Raw genomic sequence first — 18,905 nt, 5'->3', positions numbered from 1 at the left:
TAAAACATGTCTGCATCAGTGTTATCTTGTATTTCCATACAATGTTACATTAGGCTGTTACACATCTATTATCAGAGAAGTACTTGCATAAATAGGTAAACCACCTTCATACGAGCAAGGATGGAAAACAGGGCCAAGTGATTATACTTATTTATTCTGTAAGTTATGGGTCAAAGTATTTGTTGAGTACATTTCTAACTCTTCTGGCTTCAGTCTCGTTGCTGTCTGTTTTGAAATTGTTAGGTTGCGTTCAGGAAAACAATGAAATAGCGCGCTGCTGTCTGACAGCGCTTTCAGATTTCTCCAGTTACCACGTCCACACTGATCTGCCCAAGCGGCATTTTCAAAAATACACACCTTGGACAACGTTTCTGAAAAGCTCCGGTTTCGGGGGATAAAAACGCCGTTTTAGTGTGGACAGAGGGTAAAAATGAAGAGAAAAAGCTTTGGTTATGGATTTATCTGGCGTAGTGTGGATGTAGCCTAAGGTGCTCTGAAAGTTGTTTTAATTGAGGCATGGTGCACTTAAACAGATCCCTTTTGAGAAAACACACAAAATGCCCTCCCCCTCCCACTTTCAAATCTTTTATTATCCTTTTCGGTTAGTCCTGACGAAGGGTCTCAGCCCGAAACGTCGACTGTACTTCTGCCTATAGCTGCTGCCTGGCCTGCTGTGTTCCACCAGCATTTTGTGTGTGTTGCTTGAATTTCCAGCATCTGCAGATTTCTTTGTGTTTGCGTTTCTTGAGAAGAGCAGGCTCTGATCTCAAAACTCATCTCATGGATTGGAACAAATGACTCCAAATAGCTTTTGTAGAAGATATTATCCTGGAGGCTCAAATACTTTTTTGAACGAGGCTGTAGTTTTTTAAATGGTATACTCAGTATTGACTGTGAGAAGTAAAATTGTTTGTGTGTTCGTAGTTTAGGCAGATTATGTTAGATTGTCTGTTATCGTGATTTAGATAAAGATCAGACCACATATTATGAGTGAGTAATGTAGAAAACAAAGCAATTGCAAATGATTCACAAACTTTTTCTTGCAACCGTACATGAAAGTTGTTTGTCGCAGAAGTACAGCAGAGACATAAAAATCCATAATTTACAAAAAAAATATTGCAAAAAGGAATAATAATGTAGTGTTCATGGACAGTTCCAGGTTGGCTGAGTCTATAATCCTCTGCAGCTTCTTGTGATCCTATGCATTAGAACCTCCCTATCAGGCAGTGATGCATCTGGTCAGAATAGCCTCCTCCATACATTTATAGAAATTTACTAGTCTTTGGGACACTGCAACCCTCAAACTCCTAATGCACTGGCACACCTTTGTCATGATTGTATGAATACATTGTGTCCAGGAATAGATTCTCTGAGATACTGATGCTCAGGAACTTGAAGCTGCTCTACCTTTCCACTGTTGATCCCCCTTTGAGGACTGGTGTGTCTTCTTCCACCTCCCCCTTCCTGAAGTCCACAGTCAGTTCTTCAGTCTTGCTGATGTTGAGTGAGAGGTTGTTGCTACGATATCACTCAACCAGCTGATCTATCTCACACCCGTTAGCCTCCTCATCTGAGATTCTACCAGTAATAGTGGAGTCATAAGTAAATTTATAAATGATGTTTTTTAGCTGAGCTATAGTCATGAGTGTAGAGAAAATAGAGCAGTGAGGTGTGCCTGTGTTGATTGTCAATAAGGAGGAGATGATATAACCAATCTGCCCTGAATGTGGTCTCCTAATGAAGAAACTGAGGATCCGGTTGCCGGGGGTGGGGTGGTTAGTATCAGAGGCCCAAGTTGTGAAACTTAGTTAATAGTACTAAAGGAATAATGGCATTGGAGCTGACATTTCAATTATGTACAGTAGTCACATCACTGGAGGGGTGTACCAAGTTCACTTTAAAAATAAGTGAACTTAATGTGAGTGTGTTTTCCCAGGCCAATATCCCTAGCATTGAGGATCTCCATATATTTGGTGGCTATGTCATATGAACACTGTTGGTTTCTGCCAAACCCAAGACTCCTTAATAGACATTCTACTCTGAACTCCATCATGAGAAGGGGTTATCATTTGGTCAGAAAAAAAGAATCAAGGCTCAAAGTGTGAATTAAGTATCTCTACTGACAGCTGGCAGTTTTTGGTCTATGACTTCTCAAAATGAAGAAGCATTCAGGATGTAGAGCTCATTAAGAGCCCATACATTATAAATGGTGGAAGGTGTATGTAAACCCCACTTGCGTCATCAGGCACCTCTTGCACCATCCGTGAAAGTAGCTGCAGTTCTCAAATGGCATCCTTAGAACATGGAATGAAAGCCAATCATCCTCCATCAACTTGGTGGAGTAGCATTAGCACAATACCGTAGAGCACCTGTGATCTCCAATCAGGATTGGATTCTGACCATTGTCTGCAAAGAGTTTGTATGTTCTCCCTGTGACTCTGTGTTTTCTTCTGGATGTTCCAGTTCCCTCCCACATTCCGAAGATATGCAGGTTAGGGTTGGGTTAGTAAGTTGTGGGCATGCTATGTTGCCATTAGAAGCATGACGGTATTTTTGGGCTGTACCCACCACGTATTCCGACTGTGTTGATTGTGATGCAAAAAATGTATTTCAATGTATGTTTCAATGAAGCAAATTTTAAAAAACATTTTGAAGGACTGCCCAGAAGGAGGAGCTCTAAATTTGCATGTAATTATTTCTCATTGATGAAATAGAGAAGACCACAATGTGTAGATTTGAAAGAGTAGAATTGTTCTTAAATTTTCCAGGTTATGTACTGCTACTTTTAGTAGGGCATCCTGGCTTACTTCATGAATGAGTTTCTAATCTGTTAGAGCAGAATTCATTCTTTCTCTTGGCTCACATCTGCTTCTTAGCATAGTCATAATATACTGATTCCTTGGCTAATGAGATTCATTGCAGATAATTTGCCTGTGATTATTTCTTTCCCCATCTAACTATTCACAAAATAAATTCATGCCAATTTAGGGGAATTGGCAATGAACTAGTAAATAAGTCACTTGGGAGATTCTCACATACATGCTTTTGTTTTCTTCCAAAGTCCTGATTTCAATCACAGCTTGTAAAATGCCCGTGTGTAATTCAATGCCCGTGTGTAATTCAATGCCCCAGGAGATTCTTGACAAATATGCATGCTAGACTGCATTTCATTACAGTCATGACCGTTCTCTGTGGAAACAAATGTGCTGATATTTTTTTAACCAGTAAATATGTTAAAGATGTTGACATTTTTTGTTACTGCCGTAATATTAATAATTCACATGCTCAGAGGATTTACACGATTCTGAAGAAAAATGATCTGGGATGATAGTGGAAAAACTTGGTCATAACTGAGTACAGACACATGCTCACAATGACAATTGTGAAGAAAGTTGATGTTGGAAATATAAACATATTTGTTTTCCAGGATAAGAACTGAACGTTTTTGGATATACAGATTCTTGCAGATGGCATATTCTTTCTTTGGATTGCCGATTACATGGAAAACCTGTAAGACTCATTTGGGGATTTAACTGCAACCGTGCCATTGTACTTTTCAGCCACTGAAATATGTTTCCCATCGTTTAAATCTTTGTTTGGTTGCTCTCTTAAACCCAACTGTAGCCTGTATCATCGCATGATAGTGAAGGCTTGGTACTTAGAATTACTTGTGTGAAAAATGCATTCTGCAATGGACCAAAGTAATGAAAATTTGCTTGAATAAGGCCTAAGTTAGTAGGATACATTTTAATTTATTACTTTAGTTATTTGGCAATTTTATGGGAATAGATTTATATTTAACAATTCCACTTCTATGTTTTTGGAGTGACGTGGTTCAGCTTCAGGCAATTAAAATATTTAGTAACTGTCAGCATAACTGAATTCATAATATGACAGCTAGAGCAATGGTCAAGTACTTCCATTTTAGGAAACTGGACGGAATGCAAGCCAGGTATTTTTTTTCTATTTATCTTTATTTAATTTCAATTTAACCTCATTCAAAATTAGTTCTAGATGGTTTTGTATGTACCCACCAAAGTTATTTTATTCATTAAAACAAATAGCAGGATCAGCAGTCAGAAGAGAATCTGACAGAGTTGAGATTCAATATACAAAGCCGAGCCATTTATCTGATGTTTTGCTTAGGTGGTTCTGTATTGTGGAAGTGTATAACCATTGTGTGAAGGGATTTTGTCTGGCTGAGTAATGTATTAGTTTAAGCAAAATGTAAAATGACTACAGCAACAAAATATAAATTTTTTTAATACATAACCCAGGTAATGTATCTCTAAAATAATATTGTTTCCTCTTTGCAATATATTTCAAGATGATCTAGTTTGCTCTATTGTAGAGCATTACTGCTTAGAAAAGATAGTAACTTGGTTTCTTGTATGAAATCTTTCCTTTTAAGCTTAAAAAAGTGAGTTTTGTTAATCAGTTACTAGAAATAAACTGGTGTAGATGTAATTTCTTTGTGTGTGTGTTAGGAGTGTCACTGGATTTGGCTAAGTTAGATTGATTCCATATTCAGTCACTTTGGTGCATTATGAGTTGAGGATTTGGTGCCCCTTTACTATTCTCCAGCCCAGGGGTCGGCAACGTTTACCACTGAAAGAGCCAATATGGACCCATTTCCCACAGAAAACACTGGGAGCCACAAAACCCGTTTGACATTTAAAATGAAATAACAATGCACAACATTTCTTTTTTGCCTTTATGCTATGTATAAACAAACTATAATGTGTTGCATTTATGAAATTGATGAACTCCTGCAGAGAAAACGAAATTACATTTCTGCATGCAACAAAAACATTTTGAACTCCGAAAAAAAGACGTTGGGTTGAAGGTTACTCCATAGTTAGCCTACCTTGGATCGAAGAATTAAAAGAAAGCGCGCACTGGCGGGTGTCAGGCATTGGCAGTGGTGATGTATATTAATAGCGATAAAAAAACACGTTGTAGCGGTGTGCTACACGCAGCGCTAAAATAAAGACACTGCAGTCAAAGGTAACTTTATTAGAACTAAACAGCCTTGCTTTAAAGCCTCCCTCAACCCGTTCCCGTGGGTGCGGATGCTCCAAAAGACACGTACTCACAAACCCCCGTAGGCTGTCTCCCTTAGCCGGAACGGTGGCTAATTGTGAGCCGGTTCAGATGTGCCAGGAAATGGGGTCTCCACAACGTTTTATTTAGATTGTACAAGATCACCATAATCTTCAAATTTCGAATTACATTTCAAAAACTAACAAACCACAGGGAGCCGCAGCACAGAGATGAAAGAGTCGCATGCGGCTCTGGAGCCGCGGGTTGCCGACCCCTGCTCCAGCCCTACACTTGTAAAGACTCAGCAACGTGCTTCGCTCTGATACAGCACACAGGTGCATCTTTTGCAGCTACACCAAGAATTTTGGGGCTGAATCTGTGGATGTTTACCAAGGATAGGTAGGAATGTGGGATTGAGGGTCCAATCAGAACGATCTTCATCTTACGGAATAGTGGAGAATGTCAAGGGCAAGTGACCTACTCCTGCTGCCAATTCACATAATCTTTCTTCAGTGTCTGATGGTATGTGTGCATTATTTGAATGCTACATTTACTACAACGGTTTGATCAAAATAACTTTCACAAAGTAAAAGCTCTGTTTACTTTATTTTGTTGAATCCAACCTCCTGTTTTTGTGTGCCATACATTACACATAAAAGATCTGTTTTGAGGTCACAGCACTTTACCCAAGCTGGCTACTTAAGTAAAAATGAAGCAAAAAACTGGCATTACTGGAAATAGGAAATAAAGACAGAAAATGCTGGAAATGTTCAGCAGGACAGATAGCATCTGTGGAAAGAGGAACAATATTAAGATTTCAGGAGTGAGACCTGTGAAAGAGAGAAAGCAGGTTAGTTTCTAGTAGAAGGGAAGGGTAGAACAAAGGTTATAGGGTGGAAAGAAATGAGTTAATGTGGCAATCAATGTATATGATGTTGCTTTATTTTTTATTTGTTGCTAATATTGGGCCTGTTGGATGTGACCAACAGGTCAGGTGATAACAATGAAGGGAGAAAAGCTAAGCCAAGATCACCGACAGTTGACTTATCCAAATGGCCAGTTCTGATGCAGCTAGAAAGAACAAATGACCCAAAGTTGATTGCCTGAGTGTCTGCAACATCTTAAGTTTAAATCACCCCACTAATAGACCACCAAGTCATCCAATCAAAAGCTCTTAGTTATTTAATATGTAGTTTGAAGGTATAAACAAAAGTTAACATGGCAATCACTTGATGAAGTATAACATTTTCTACATGATCCATAATAGCTTAAAATATTAGAATTATGTCATGAATTCTAGGGAACTGTGCACAAGATTTGGCTGGTGTACAGAAAGACCTACTACAAAGCACAGTTTAATACAATGCAACATCAAAATAATTTTCATCAGCAGTGTCTTGATACAGTTCAGAAACTTAAGTCTAAGGAAAGTTTGAGACTGGCTTAGAATTTACATGAATGTTAAATTTGAAAATAGATACAATAATTTAAAATCCTATAATAGCTAACTGACGAAGAGAAATGATGGTAAGTCTTTTGCAGCAATCACGATGGGAACTGAAGTCAGCCCTAAATGTTTGCCGGTGACAACTGAATGATACACAGCAGAGCAGGTACAAAGAATCAGTATTGAGATCTTATAATTCAGAGGAAACGATTTTACATGGAGTGGAATTAACAGGTTTGTCTGGGGAACCGTCTGAATAGGATTCTCCTACAGCAATAAATTAATGGATTCCTGGTAGCTAAATGTCCATGACATTTGAGACTTGAAAGTGTTCTTAGCAGAACTGAAACACACAAACCAGCTTTGTGTACTGAGTAGCTGTAAGGAATTCTCCAGAGGTTTGCAGAATAATTCTCTCCTCAAATAGTCCATCTGAATTCATAGGACAATAGCTGGCGTTGTCTGGAATACTGTTTTTCTATGTCTGCTAAAGAAAATAGTATGGTTAATTATGTTAAACTAAATATATAAATAAAACTTAAATAATCTTCCACCATCAGTGGTGCTAGATTTTCAGGACTTCTGACAGACTCTTAATATGCAAGCACTTAATTTTGCTATCAATTTTCCAGTGAACCCAGTGAACTTTAAGGGAATGTGAAACAGTGAGTTTCAGCTTGTGTACTTCAACTTGTTAAAGTGGGCTGAAATTCACAATTATTCCTAATCCTGACTCTAGCCTTAAATACCAAAATTCAGAAATATAAAAATTGCCAGGTAATACACAGCAATTTATGTGGCATCTGTAGAGAGAGTTACAGAGTTAGCCAGAATCTCCTTCTATAGCTGGATGTTTCTTTTCCTTGTTCTTGCAGAATTTCTGTTTATAAGTACTATCTTAGAAAACAATGCTATGTAAATAACAATCTAGGTAGCCTTTCACTGTACTGAATCAAGAAGTCATTTTTGAAATCTGAGCAGTTTTAAAAGTTCAACTACAGATTATATTAAATATCAGATTATTGGTTCTTACAGACTCTTGACATTGAGTAAACCTTTCTAGTGTTGTATTGTTTTTAATTTCCAATTCATTCAGCTTTTGTTTTAATTTCCTCACAATGACATTATTCTAGTCAATCTCTTAAAGGCAGGCTCCAAAATTCTGCAGCTCTTTTGTACTAAACACACAAGTGAACTTTACCATACTTTGTATTTCCTTACGACATAGGAAGCTCTTTGACCGTCAAGTCTATGTCTACCCTCAGAGAAATCCCATCACTCCTCTTCTCCCACCTATTTTCCTACGATTTCTTCCCCTTTCTCTGTTAACTACCACAGTTTCCTACCACTTACATACATACAGTGGTCAATTAATCTACCAACCAGCGTGTCTTTGGATTGTGAGAGGAAAGCAGAGCATTTTGAGCAAATCCACATGGTCACAGGGAGAACATGCAAACTCCACACAAATAGCGCTAGGAATCAGCGCTACTATGCCATTCAATAAGGCTCATCCCATCCCTCTTAAACTAATTCAAAAACATCTTTAATTTCCTAGTAAAGCATTAGTACCAAGAATTTCATTTCATCCATTATAAAATTAACTATTTGTACAAACAGTTAACTGGACTTCTCCAGTGCACTCCTATTCGATATGATCCCAAACCATCCTGACCTCAGTAACACTCATCCCTAGTCCAATTCTTACTGGACATCCCGGTGGTTATAGAGACGTCAATGAGGAAAGTTAGAGAGAACAAGAGACATTAGGAGATTTGCCACTCTGGAGAGAAAATAGAATTAATGTTGCAGCAGAACTGGCCAGTTATGATATCAACAGGAAATTATTGAATTCAATAGTAAGTCCCATTGTCTATAGCACGCCTAGATGGAAGCTGAATGCTGGTCCTTGCTGGAACACTGTGGAAGACCACAGGCAGGTCCAAGTGGGAAAAAGGATTAAGTCTATGAAGGTTTTCAGTCATCCAGGTAATTGTATATCAAGCATCAAGGCAAATGAACTTGCTGTGTTGTCTGGAAGATGTTTTGCCACTCATCTGAGAGGCTTCTTCTGTTCTGATCCATGGTGGGTAGTTTTCCGGCTTATAAACTCTGAGTTGTTTATGGTTCTAGCAATCACATGAGGGTTGTTACAAGTCATAGAGGCACTGAGAAGGTCAGTAGTCTACTCTTTTCATGAATGGAGGTGTGAACTGTTGCAGAGACATTGGGGTAGAGATGTTAGGACTGCATTTTAAGTAGCTGATAGGTACTGTCGTATCTGTTCAGGGATCAGTTTTCCAGTTTGGCAAAGGTGGCTTCTTTAAGCACTCTTTCAAGCCAGCTGTCCTCTATATGTAGCTGGAGTTTCAAAGGAATCCAGAAGGATTTTCAACAGACACCAAACCCCTGAGTTTTTCAAACCTATAAACACACTCAGACAGAAGCTCGTCCACCCCAAAGGATCCTACACCCAGACATAAACAGAGCAATATCGTATATGCTGTCCAATGCAATGAGAACTGCACAGATCTGTATATCAATAAGACAAAACCACTTCACAAACGGAGGGCTAACACCTCAGGTCAAGACTCAGCTGTATATCGACACCTAAACGACAAGGGATGCTCCTTTGACGTTAACAATGTGCATATTTTGAACAGGGAGGACAGGTGTTTGAAAGAGGGGTTAAAGAAGCCATCTTTGTCAAACTGGAAAACCCATCCCTGAACAGAGGGGGTGGGGTATGACACCACCTGTCAGCCACTTACAATGCAGTCCTAACATCTCCACCCCGACATCTCCACAACAGTTTACACCTCCATTCATGCAAAGATGAGATTAATGACCCCCTCATTATCTCTATGACTCTTAATGACCCACATGTGATTGCTATACCTTTAAAACACTTGGAGTTTATAAGGTGGAAAACTACCCATCAAGGATCAGAACTGAAGAATCCTCTCGAATAAGTGTTGAAGTGTCTTCTAGACAACATAGTAAGTCCAGTTGCCTTGATTTACCACTGCTTGAGGTAAGAATTAAGGTGCCAGGCAAGAGAAATCAGGGTTGCCCTTGTTAAATGAATGGAGGTGTGCATCAAATCAGTCACCTAGTCTGTCTTTGATTTCTCCAGTGTAGAGCAGACCACTAAGTGAGTTCTTCAGTATAGAACAGACACAATAGACTAAGTACCAGTGAATCACTGCTTCACTTGGGAGGTCATTTTTGGTCCCTGAAGGGTGTAAAACAATCAGGTAAAATGTGTTGCATCTCTTTCCACATAATGGGAAAGTGCTGCATATTGGAGATGGATGGTGTATCTATTCATGGAAACTATCTCAAAGTACTGGAAACTGGCACAAAGTGGTGGCTGGTCAGGTGAAAAGTGAGGGCCAGGAGAAGCTGGAAGAGGGGATGAAAGCAGAGGTGCAGAATATAGACGCGATGTTGTTGAATGCTTTGTCGATGTTGATGAAGCCACATTTCAAAATAAAGGAAGGCAGCTGAGAGACAGTTTTGCAGAAAGTCCTGTCCTTAGTATGAATGTGCTGAAGTCTAATAGTCCTTGCAGTAGGCAGAGCTGAGTCTATGTAGTCAAGATAGCTGTGCCAATCTGTAAGCATGCGTGTCTCCAGAGAGTGAGACTGACAAATCTTAAAAAAAAAGAATGGAAGAGACAAGGAAGAGAGCAGTGTGGAAATGATAGCTGAAGTTATGAACCCTTCAATTTCAGTATGAGTGTAGGAAGCAGCACTGATAGGTGAATGTACTGGGGAAATAAAAGCTGATTGAGACTGAAACTATCTATATTTATCTATTTATCTATATCTAGCTAGTCTATATTTCCCAGGTATACATATGGCTTGAGTGCCCATAACTGGAATATTAACCTAGAGGAAGTGAGTTAAATTGTAGAAGTTATTCTATGTAAGATTAGTTCATCCAGGCAAATGAGTCTATTGGTGGAAGGGAACCAGAAGCAGAAACCTTTCAGACACTCTGAGTGAGATGGAAACGCAGAGAGATTGCACGAACATGGTGAAGGTGAAGCTGTTAGAACCAGGAAAATGTGAAAGAGGAAGAAGGCATCAGAGATTACATGCATGTAATGGGAAAGGAGGGATGCAGAAATAAATTTGGACAAGAGCAGGCCAGCCAGTTCTGTTATCCAGCTATAAACTTAACTCGGCTTTTTTGTCCCCATGGACAGATCTGGACTTTAACACATACACTTCATGTTATCTCTCTAACTTCACTCATGAACCTAGTAATCAGACTTCTCTGAGTACTGGGATTATCTGTGCAACCCTGGCCTCACCTGAATGCAGAGATCCCTTTGTCCTATGCATTCCCCTCACCCACAGTTTAAAGTAACACGTTCTCTCATTTCATCAGTTTTGATGAAGAGTCTTCATCCTGAAACATTCACTGTTTCTGTTTCTGCAGATGCTGCCTGACCAGCTTTTTCTGTTTTAATTTTGGGTTACCTTCATGATTTTCATTTTTAGAAGCTCTTATCTGTTTAGCTTGCATTTAAATCCACTTTCCCAATTGTAAGAACAGCAAAAATAAACTAACATGTTGTACCAAGATGAGGCCACCCTTGGTGGAGGAGCAATACCTTGTATTCCATCTGGGTAGCCTCTAACCTGATGGCTTGAATATTGATCTCCCCTTCTGTTTATATAAAAAAAAATCCCTCCCCTCTTCCATTCTCCACTCTGGCCTATCACCTCCCCCTGTGTCCCTCCCCACTCCTTCACTTTCTCCCATGGTCCACTCTCCTCTCCTGAAGAATTCCTCCTTCTCCAGCCCTTCATCTTTCAAACACACCTGGCTTCACTTATCACCTTCTAGCTATCTGCCTTCCAGTCCTCGTATTCTGGCATCTTCCCCCTTCCTCTCAGTCCTGAAGAAGGGTCTTGGCCCAAAATATTGACCGTTTATTCTTTTCCATAAATGTTGCCTGACCTGTTGAGTTTTTCCAGCATTTTGTGTGTGTAGTAAAAATAAATGTCTCAATACTCAGGCTTGCTACTCCTGGCAACATTTTACGTTGCTGCTTTTGATTTAATACTTCCCTTAACAATTATGGCTGTCCTCATGACTCAATAACCCAATGGCTCTGCATTGTCTCCTTCACCAAGGACTTTGACATGTCCACTCTAACTGTGGGACTTGTATAATTTAGTATTCTTTCTCCATTCTGAGGCTGTGCCCTCTGGTCCTAGACTCCCCCACTAATAGTTAACACGTCCACTCAGTCTTGGCCTACCCACTCTATCTAGGTTTACTGTTGTGTTAATTGGAACAGAATGAAGCAGCACATAGTACATTAACAGTCTGGTATACCCGGGACCTCAGTTGTACCAGACTAATACATTCTCCTCTATATTGAATGTTATTTCTCTTATAACAATCCACTTTTATTTCATTTTTTACAGGTTCATATCAGGTTTAAAACCACTGGCATATGTTGTGAAATTTGTTGTTAATGCAGCAGCTGTACATTGCAATACTTAATAAAAATGGTAAATTACAGTAAGAAGTGTGTATATGTGTGTGTATATCTGTATGTGTGCATTTCTTATATATAATAGCAAAAAGAGGAATATAAAGTAGTGAGGTAGTGTTCCTGAGTTCATTGTCCATTCAGAAATCAGATGGCAGAGGGGAAGAAGCTGTTCCTGAATTATTTGAGAGTGTGCCTTCAGGCTCCTGTACCTGTTCCCTGACTGTAGCAATGAGAAGAGGACATGTCCTGGGTGATGGGGGTCTTTAATGATGGATGCTGCTTTCCTAAGGCATCTCTAAAAAAGGCTTTTTGAGCATTACAGGTTTTTGGAGGCATTACATGGTATTATAATTTTTTTTTCAGTGATTCGGTAAGTTTATAGGGAGCGTGGCAAATTGGTTAGCCAGATGCTGAATCTTATCTATTTGCATTCGGGTAGGGATTTGAGTTTCACTACAATCAGTCAAATTCTGAGTAACTTTCTTACCTTTACAGCGAAGGGCAGGGAACAGTGTTGACATAATCGGGTTCATCATCATCGTCATCATCATCATTTTCATCTAACTTGCCTTAGTTGGAAGTAAATCATATGTTAGTGAGGCTTGTTGATGCTTTGTGCAATTCCTTATTTTAGTATAGTTCCTGAAATGATAAACTCTTGGATCTTGTCTGGGTTAGGGAACAATTGTAGGTATAATACTGGCCATTCACCCCCATGAACCAGTTTCACTATCAATTGGAGAATGGTTAATCTATCCCATTTTAGAATGGTTAATCTATCCCATTTTACCTGACTCAATGCCCTTTCCTTCAATATGGTGGTATCCGTCGGTCTTGAGAGACCATGGATCTGCGCCTGGAGTTTCCAGGGTGCAGGCCTGGGCAGGGTTATATGGGAGACAGGCAGTTGCCCAAGCTGCAGGCCTTCCCCTCTCCACACCACCGATGTTGTCCAAGGGAAGGGCACTAGGACCCATGCAGCTTGGCACCGGTGACGTCGCAGAGCAAAGTGTTGTTAAGTGCCTTGCTCAAGGACACAAACACACTGCCTCAGCTGAGGCTTGAACCAGTGACCTTCAGGTTACTAATCTGATGTTTTGCCCACTAGGCCACGAGCCAACACTCCTTCAATATACCTTCCAAAAATACATATATTGCCAGGTGACAGATGCAAATAGCGATGCAAATGTGGAGACACCATGAACCACCATGCTCAAGGGCAGTTTCTATCTCACTGTTATGAGACTATGAAGTGGTTTCCTATGTAATGCCCTGGGTGACATTTCTACTGCTATGCTGTTAGTGGTTTTCTGAAAAAACAGTGTGTCCAGCTAGTAAGTGTTTGGCTTTGGCTTAAGATAAGGAACCTTGTTGTCCAATTTAGGAATGTTGTGTCAGCCACTCAGGGTTGTAACTTTCTGCCCAGTGGGATGGCATAGAACATTCCAGAGGGCTGGGCGGGATGAGATTTCTGAAGGACAGTAGTCTGGTTTGGGGTCTTTTTGGCGGGGACTGTGGAGCGGAGCACAAGGGAAGATGCTGAGGAATGCCAATCGAAGGAGAGACCCCGTTGTAAGAAGTGCTTTGTGCAGACGAGTGGATCCAAGGAGCAAGGGCCAATAGACAATAGACAATAGGTGCAGAAGTAGACCATTCGGCCCTTCGAGCCTGCACCACCATTTTGAGATCATGGCTGATCAACTGCTATCAATACCCGGTTCCTGCCTTGTCCCCATATCCCTTGATTCCCCTATCCATAAGATACCTATCTAGCTCCTTCTTGAAAGCATCCAGAGAATTGGCCTCCACTACCTTCCGAGGCAGTGCATTCCAGACCTCCACAACTCTCCAGGAGAAGAAGTTTTTCCTTAACTCTGTCCTAAATTACCTACCCCTTTTTCTCAAACCATGCCCTCTGGTACTGGTCTCTCCCAGCATCTGGAACATATTTTCTGCCTCTATCTTGTCCAATCCCTTAATAATCTTATATGTTTCAATCAGATCCCCTCTCAATCTCCTTAATTCCAGCATGTACAAGCCCAGTCTCTCTAACCACTCTGCGTAAGACAGTCCAGACATCCCAGGAATTAACCTCGTGAATCTACGCTGCACTTCCTCTACAGTCAGGATGTCCTTCCTTAACCCTGGAGACCAGAACTGTACACAGTACTCCAGGTGTGGTCTCACCAGGGCTCTGTACAAATGCAAGAGGATTTCCTTGCTTTTGTACTCAATTCCCTTTGTAATAAAGGCCAACATTCCATTAGCCTTCTTCACTGCCTGCTGCACTTGCTCATTCACCTTCAGTGACTGATGAACAAGGACTCCTAGATCTCTTTGTATTTCTCCCTTACCTAACTCTACACCATTCAGATAATAATCTGCCTTCCTGTTCTTAGTCCCAAAGTGGATAACCTCACACTTATTCACATTAAATGTCATCTGCCAAGTATCTGCCCACTCACCCAGCCTATCCAAGTCACCCTGAATTCTCCTAACATCCTCATCACGTCACACTGCCACCCAGCTTAGTATCATCAGCAAATTTGCTGATGTTATTCTCAATGCCTTCATCTAAATCGTTGACATAAATCATAAACGGCTGTGGTCCCAATACTGAGCCCTGTGGCACCCCACTAGTCACCACCTGCCATTCCGAGAAACACCCCCATTCACCGCTACCCTTTGCTTTCTATCTGCCAACCAGTTTTCTATCCATGTCAATGTCTTCCCCCCGATGCCCTGAGCTTTGATTTTACCCACCAATCTCCTATGTGGGACCTTATCAAATGCCTTCTGAAAATCGAGGTACACTACATCCACTGGATCTCCCCCATCTAACTTCCTGGTTACATCCTCAAAAAACTCCAACAGATTAGTCAAGCATGATTTACCTTTGGTAAATCCATGCTGGCTCGGCCCAATCCTATCACTGCTATCTACATATGCCACTATTTCAACCTTACTAATGGACTCTAGCATCTTCCCCACCACCAATGTCAGGTGGACAGGTCGATAGTTCTCTGTTTTCTCCCTCCCTCCTTTCTTAAAAAGTGGGATAACATTAGCCATTCTCCAATCCTCAGGAACTGATCCTGAATATAAGGAACATTGGAAAATGATTACCAATGCATCCGCAATTTCCAGGGCCAACTCCTTTAGTACCCTAGGATGCAGACCATCTGGACCTGGGGATTTGTCAGCCTTCAGTCCCATCAGTCTTCTCATCCTTCCTAATGTCAATCTGTTTCATTTCCTCTGTTACCCTATGTCCTTGGCCCATCCATACATCTGGGAGATTGCTTGTGTCTTCCTTAGTGAAAACAGATCTAAAGTACTCATTAAATTCTTCTGCCATTTCTCTGTTTCCCATAACAATTTCACCCAATTCATTCTTCAAGGGCCCAACATTATTCTTAACTATCTTCTTTCTCTTCACATACCTAAAAAAGCTTTTGCTATCTTTCTTTATATTCCTGGCTAGCTTGTGTTCATACCTCATTTTTTCTCCCCATATTGTCTTTTTAGTTAAGTTCTGTTGTTCCTTAAAAACTTCCCAATCATCTGTCCTCCCACTCACCTTAGCTCTGTCATACTTCCTTTTTTTTAATGCTAGGCAATCTCTGACTTCCTTTGTCAACCACTGTGGCCCCTTTCCCCCCTTTGAATCCTTCCTTCTCTGGGGGATGAACTGATTTTGCACCTTGTGCATTATTCCCAAGAATACCTGCCATTGCTGTTTCACTGTCTTTTCTGCTAGGATATCCGTCCAGTCAACTTTGGCCAGTTCCTCCCTCATGGCTCCATAGTTTCCCCTGTTCAACTGCAACACTGACACCTCCGAGCTGCCCTTATCCTTCTCAAATTGCAGATAAAAACTTATCATATTATGATCACTACCTCCTAATGGCTCCTTTACTTCAAGATGGCTTATCAAATCCTGTTCATTACATAACAATAAATTCAGAATAGTCTTGTCCCTGGTTGGCTCTCGTACAAGCTGTTCCAAGAATGCATCCCGTAGGCACTCTACAAACTCCCTATCCTGGTGTCCAGCACCAACCTGATTCTCCCAGTTCACCTGCATGTTGAAATCCCCCATAACTACTGCGACATTACCTTTGCCACATGCCAATGTTAACTCCCTATTCAACTTGCACCCAATATTCATGCTACTGTTTGGTGGCCTGTAGACAACACCCATTAGGGTCTTTTTGCCCCTACTGTTCCTCAGTTCTATCCACACAGACTCTACTTCTCCTGACCCTATGTCCCCCCTTGCAAAGGACTGAATCTCATTCCTCACCAACAGGGCCACCCCACCCCCTCTGCCCACATTTCTGTCCCTACGATAGCACGTAGGACTCCTATGTCAGCCAGTTTGTTCGAGATGGTCTGCATTGTTGTAATGAATTGATCTGTATGATTGTATGCAAGACTAGATTTTCACTATTGGTGATGATAATAAACCAAATTACCTTGCTTTAATTTTAAGAGTATACTCTCTTATAAAGGAATAGATGAGATGATGACAGAAGTGGGGAAGGGATTGGGGGCAGATTGAAGTCCCTGTCAAACTGTATCATTAGAAGGTAAATGGACACAGATTATTAGTGAAAAGATGATAATAGAGGTTCAACTGATCTAATCCAGATGTTAAAAGTGTAGTGATCATTGAGGACAAGCGACCGACTCAGTAGGCCGAAGAAGCTGCTTCCTTGCTATTTGAAGAAACAGGTTCTTCGGCCTATTGGGTCTGTTGCCCATCCTTAGCAATCGCTACACTTTTAACATCTGGATTAGGTCAATTGTACCTTTAGACTTGAGGACTTGGCTCTAAATTTCTATAGCAACCAGTACGTTTGATGTACCTGCTCACTCAGGACATTCCAACACCATCTTCCAAATGTGTAACATCAATCAGCAAAAAAATTGTGTAAATAAGGGAACCCCATCCACTAAATTCCCCTGCATAGCAAATACTTTGCTGTTAAATCCTGGAATATCCTGTCTTGGAATTAATGGTTTTGTTGTACTCTTGTATCTTTTCTCAAGATCCTTTAAGACAGCGATACCCGTAAAGTGACTTGACAAATTTCAAAAGTACTCTTATCTCTCTGAACTGAGCCTTAATGCCCATCAGTGTGCTTGTGGAGCTCTCTGCAGGGCTCGGTCTCTGTTAATCTCCTTTCTCAGGGTGTTAGAGGAAGTGCAGATGATCTGCCTCCCTTTAGAAACTTTCCAATGAGCAGCTCTCAGAGATCCTTTTCTTAACTGAGCAATGTTTCTTTCTATTATTTCCTGATCTGTCTGCAGTTAATGAGTCACTTTGTTTAAAGTCTATGTTATCAATGAACTTGCCATGAGATGATGCTCTGGCTCTAACTCCTGCTCCCAGTCTCACAACAGCAGAATAGACCCTTTGAGCTGCACGTCCCAGCAACCCCCAATTTAACCCTGATGTAGTCACTGAAAAATTTACAATGACAAATTAACCTACCCAGTACATCTTTGGACTGTGGGAGGAAATTGGAGGGCACATTCCAAGGGGAGGATATACAGAGACTCCTTACAGAGGACGCAGGATTGAACTCCGATGCCTCCCGCTGTAATGAGGGTGTTAACTGCTGCGCCACTCTGGATTTTTCACCACGACCACAGTACTTACCATTTGCTTCCTCCTGAGCCCTCCACTTCACCGCATATTCGCAGTTCTCGTAGCTCCCTGTAGAGTCAACTGCAATTACAAATAGTACAGTTGTAAGCAGACACTTCTTGAATATTTCAGATGCTGAAAGTTCACAGGAACCACACGTTACACCTACCAGAAGTCTGGCTCTCTCCGTTATTTATCTGCACATTTTCATACGAATTTGTATCATCATCTTCAAACAAAGAAAAGTGTACACTATTAAAGATGCACAGTAATACTAAAAAATACACTGATCTTTGAAAGACGCATTGTGTAGTGGTCACACCACAATCCTTCAAACTTAGCATCTGGACTAATAATGCAGGGAATTCAAATTCAATTCCAACTATGACAACAGTGGCATTTAAATTTAATTAACTTTTAAGGTTCAGATAGACTTTTTGGAACCAGATTTATTTTCACTTTATAGTGTGTCACTTGGTAGTGATGACTTGAAGTAAAACTACCAGACTGTTGTAAAATAAAGAGATTTGGTTCAATAATCTGCAATTCTTTCCTTAAAGGTGGGTCAAAACCTAATAATGTAATTGGCTCTTCATGACAAAGCAAGAGTTCAAGGTCAGTGAGGAGAGCTAATAAATCTAGACAATGATGCCCAGATTGTGGAGAAAAATAAATGAAATAAAATCATATCAGTGCCAATGTTAGGCATGTGCAAGGTTGCTTGCAATAATGAGTGAAATGCCTTTTCAGATTGATAAGAATCTTGAATCTCAACCTTCCTCGACTTTGCAGTGAGATATGGGTTATTGGCATAGGCCTCACAGTAGCTGTGCCCTGAACTACTGTTTTGAATCTACTACTGGAGGGGGTTGTGGTGAACTATGTGCCTGTCTGGACACGCCCCCTGCTGACTGCTCCTGTGGCTCCTCCCACAGGCCCCTGTATAAAGGAGATCTGAGGCCTGACGCTCGGCCTCAGTCTCCAGGACATAGTATGATGGACACTCACTCCTGGTTCCTTCTTCCAGTCAATAAAAGCCGATATCTCGCCTTACGTCTCAGTGTGAGTTATTGATGGTGCATCAGGGGTTTGGGGCACTTGAACCACAGTAGAACCCTGAACTGCCTTCCATTCCCCTCCAATAGGTGCTGAGTTCCTTCAGCAGATTGGTTCTCCACTTTCCAGCTTTTGCAGGCTTGTGTGCCTCCTTATCAATTATTGAAATTGGACAAGAGATTCAA

The 18,905-nt window shown here is 40.8% G+C and overlaps 1 protein-coding gene across 2 annotated transcripts in view; it reads right to left on the bottom strand.

The window, feature by feature from the left end:
- Positions 1-5,630: 5,630 nt before the first annotated feature.
- The window catches only part of LOC132395848 (linker for activation of T-cells family member 2-like), a 130,009-nt gene continuing 116,734 nt past the window's right edge, over positions 5,631-18,905 (bottom strand). Inside the window, exons 10-13 of one of the 2 annotated variants that reach the window (XM_059972965.1) lie at positions 17,834-17,893; positions 17,677-17,745; positions 12,496-12,577; positions 5,631-6,977 (exon numbers count right to left, since the gene is read on the bottom strand). In XM_059972965.1, coding sequence (XP_059828948.1) covers positions 12,498-12,577; positions 17,677-17,745; positions 17,834-17,893 — 209 coding nt within the window. In that variant the 3' untranslated portion in view covers positions 5,631-6,977; positions 12,496-12,497. The remainder of the gene's footprint in view (positions 6,978-12,495; positions 12,578-17,676; positions 17,746-17,833; positions 17,894-18,905) is intronic. The other variant, XM_059972966.1, reaches the window with a different exon arrangement.

The sequence above is a fragment of the Hypanus sabinus genome, chromosome 6 (assembly GCF_030144855.1).
Source record: "Hypanus sabinus isolate sHypSab1 chromosome 6, sHypSab1.hap1, whole genome shotgun sequence".
Lineage (NCBI taxonomy): Eukaryota > Metazoa > Chordata > Chondrichthyes > Myliobatiformes > Dasyatidae > Hypanus > Hypanus sabinus.
The sequence above is the reverse complement of the archived record's forward strand: the minus strand, read 5'-3'. Positions and strand labels throughout refer to the sequence as shown.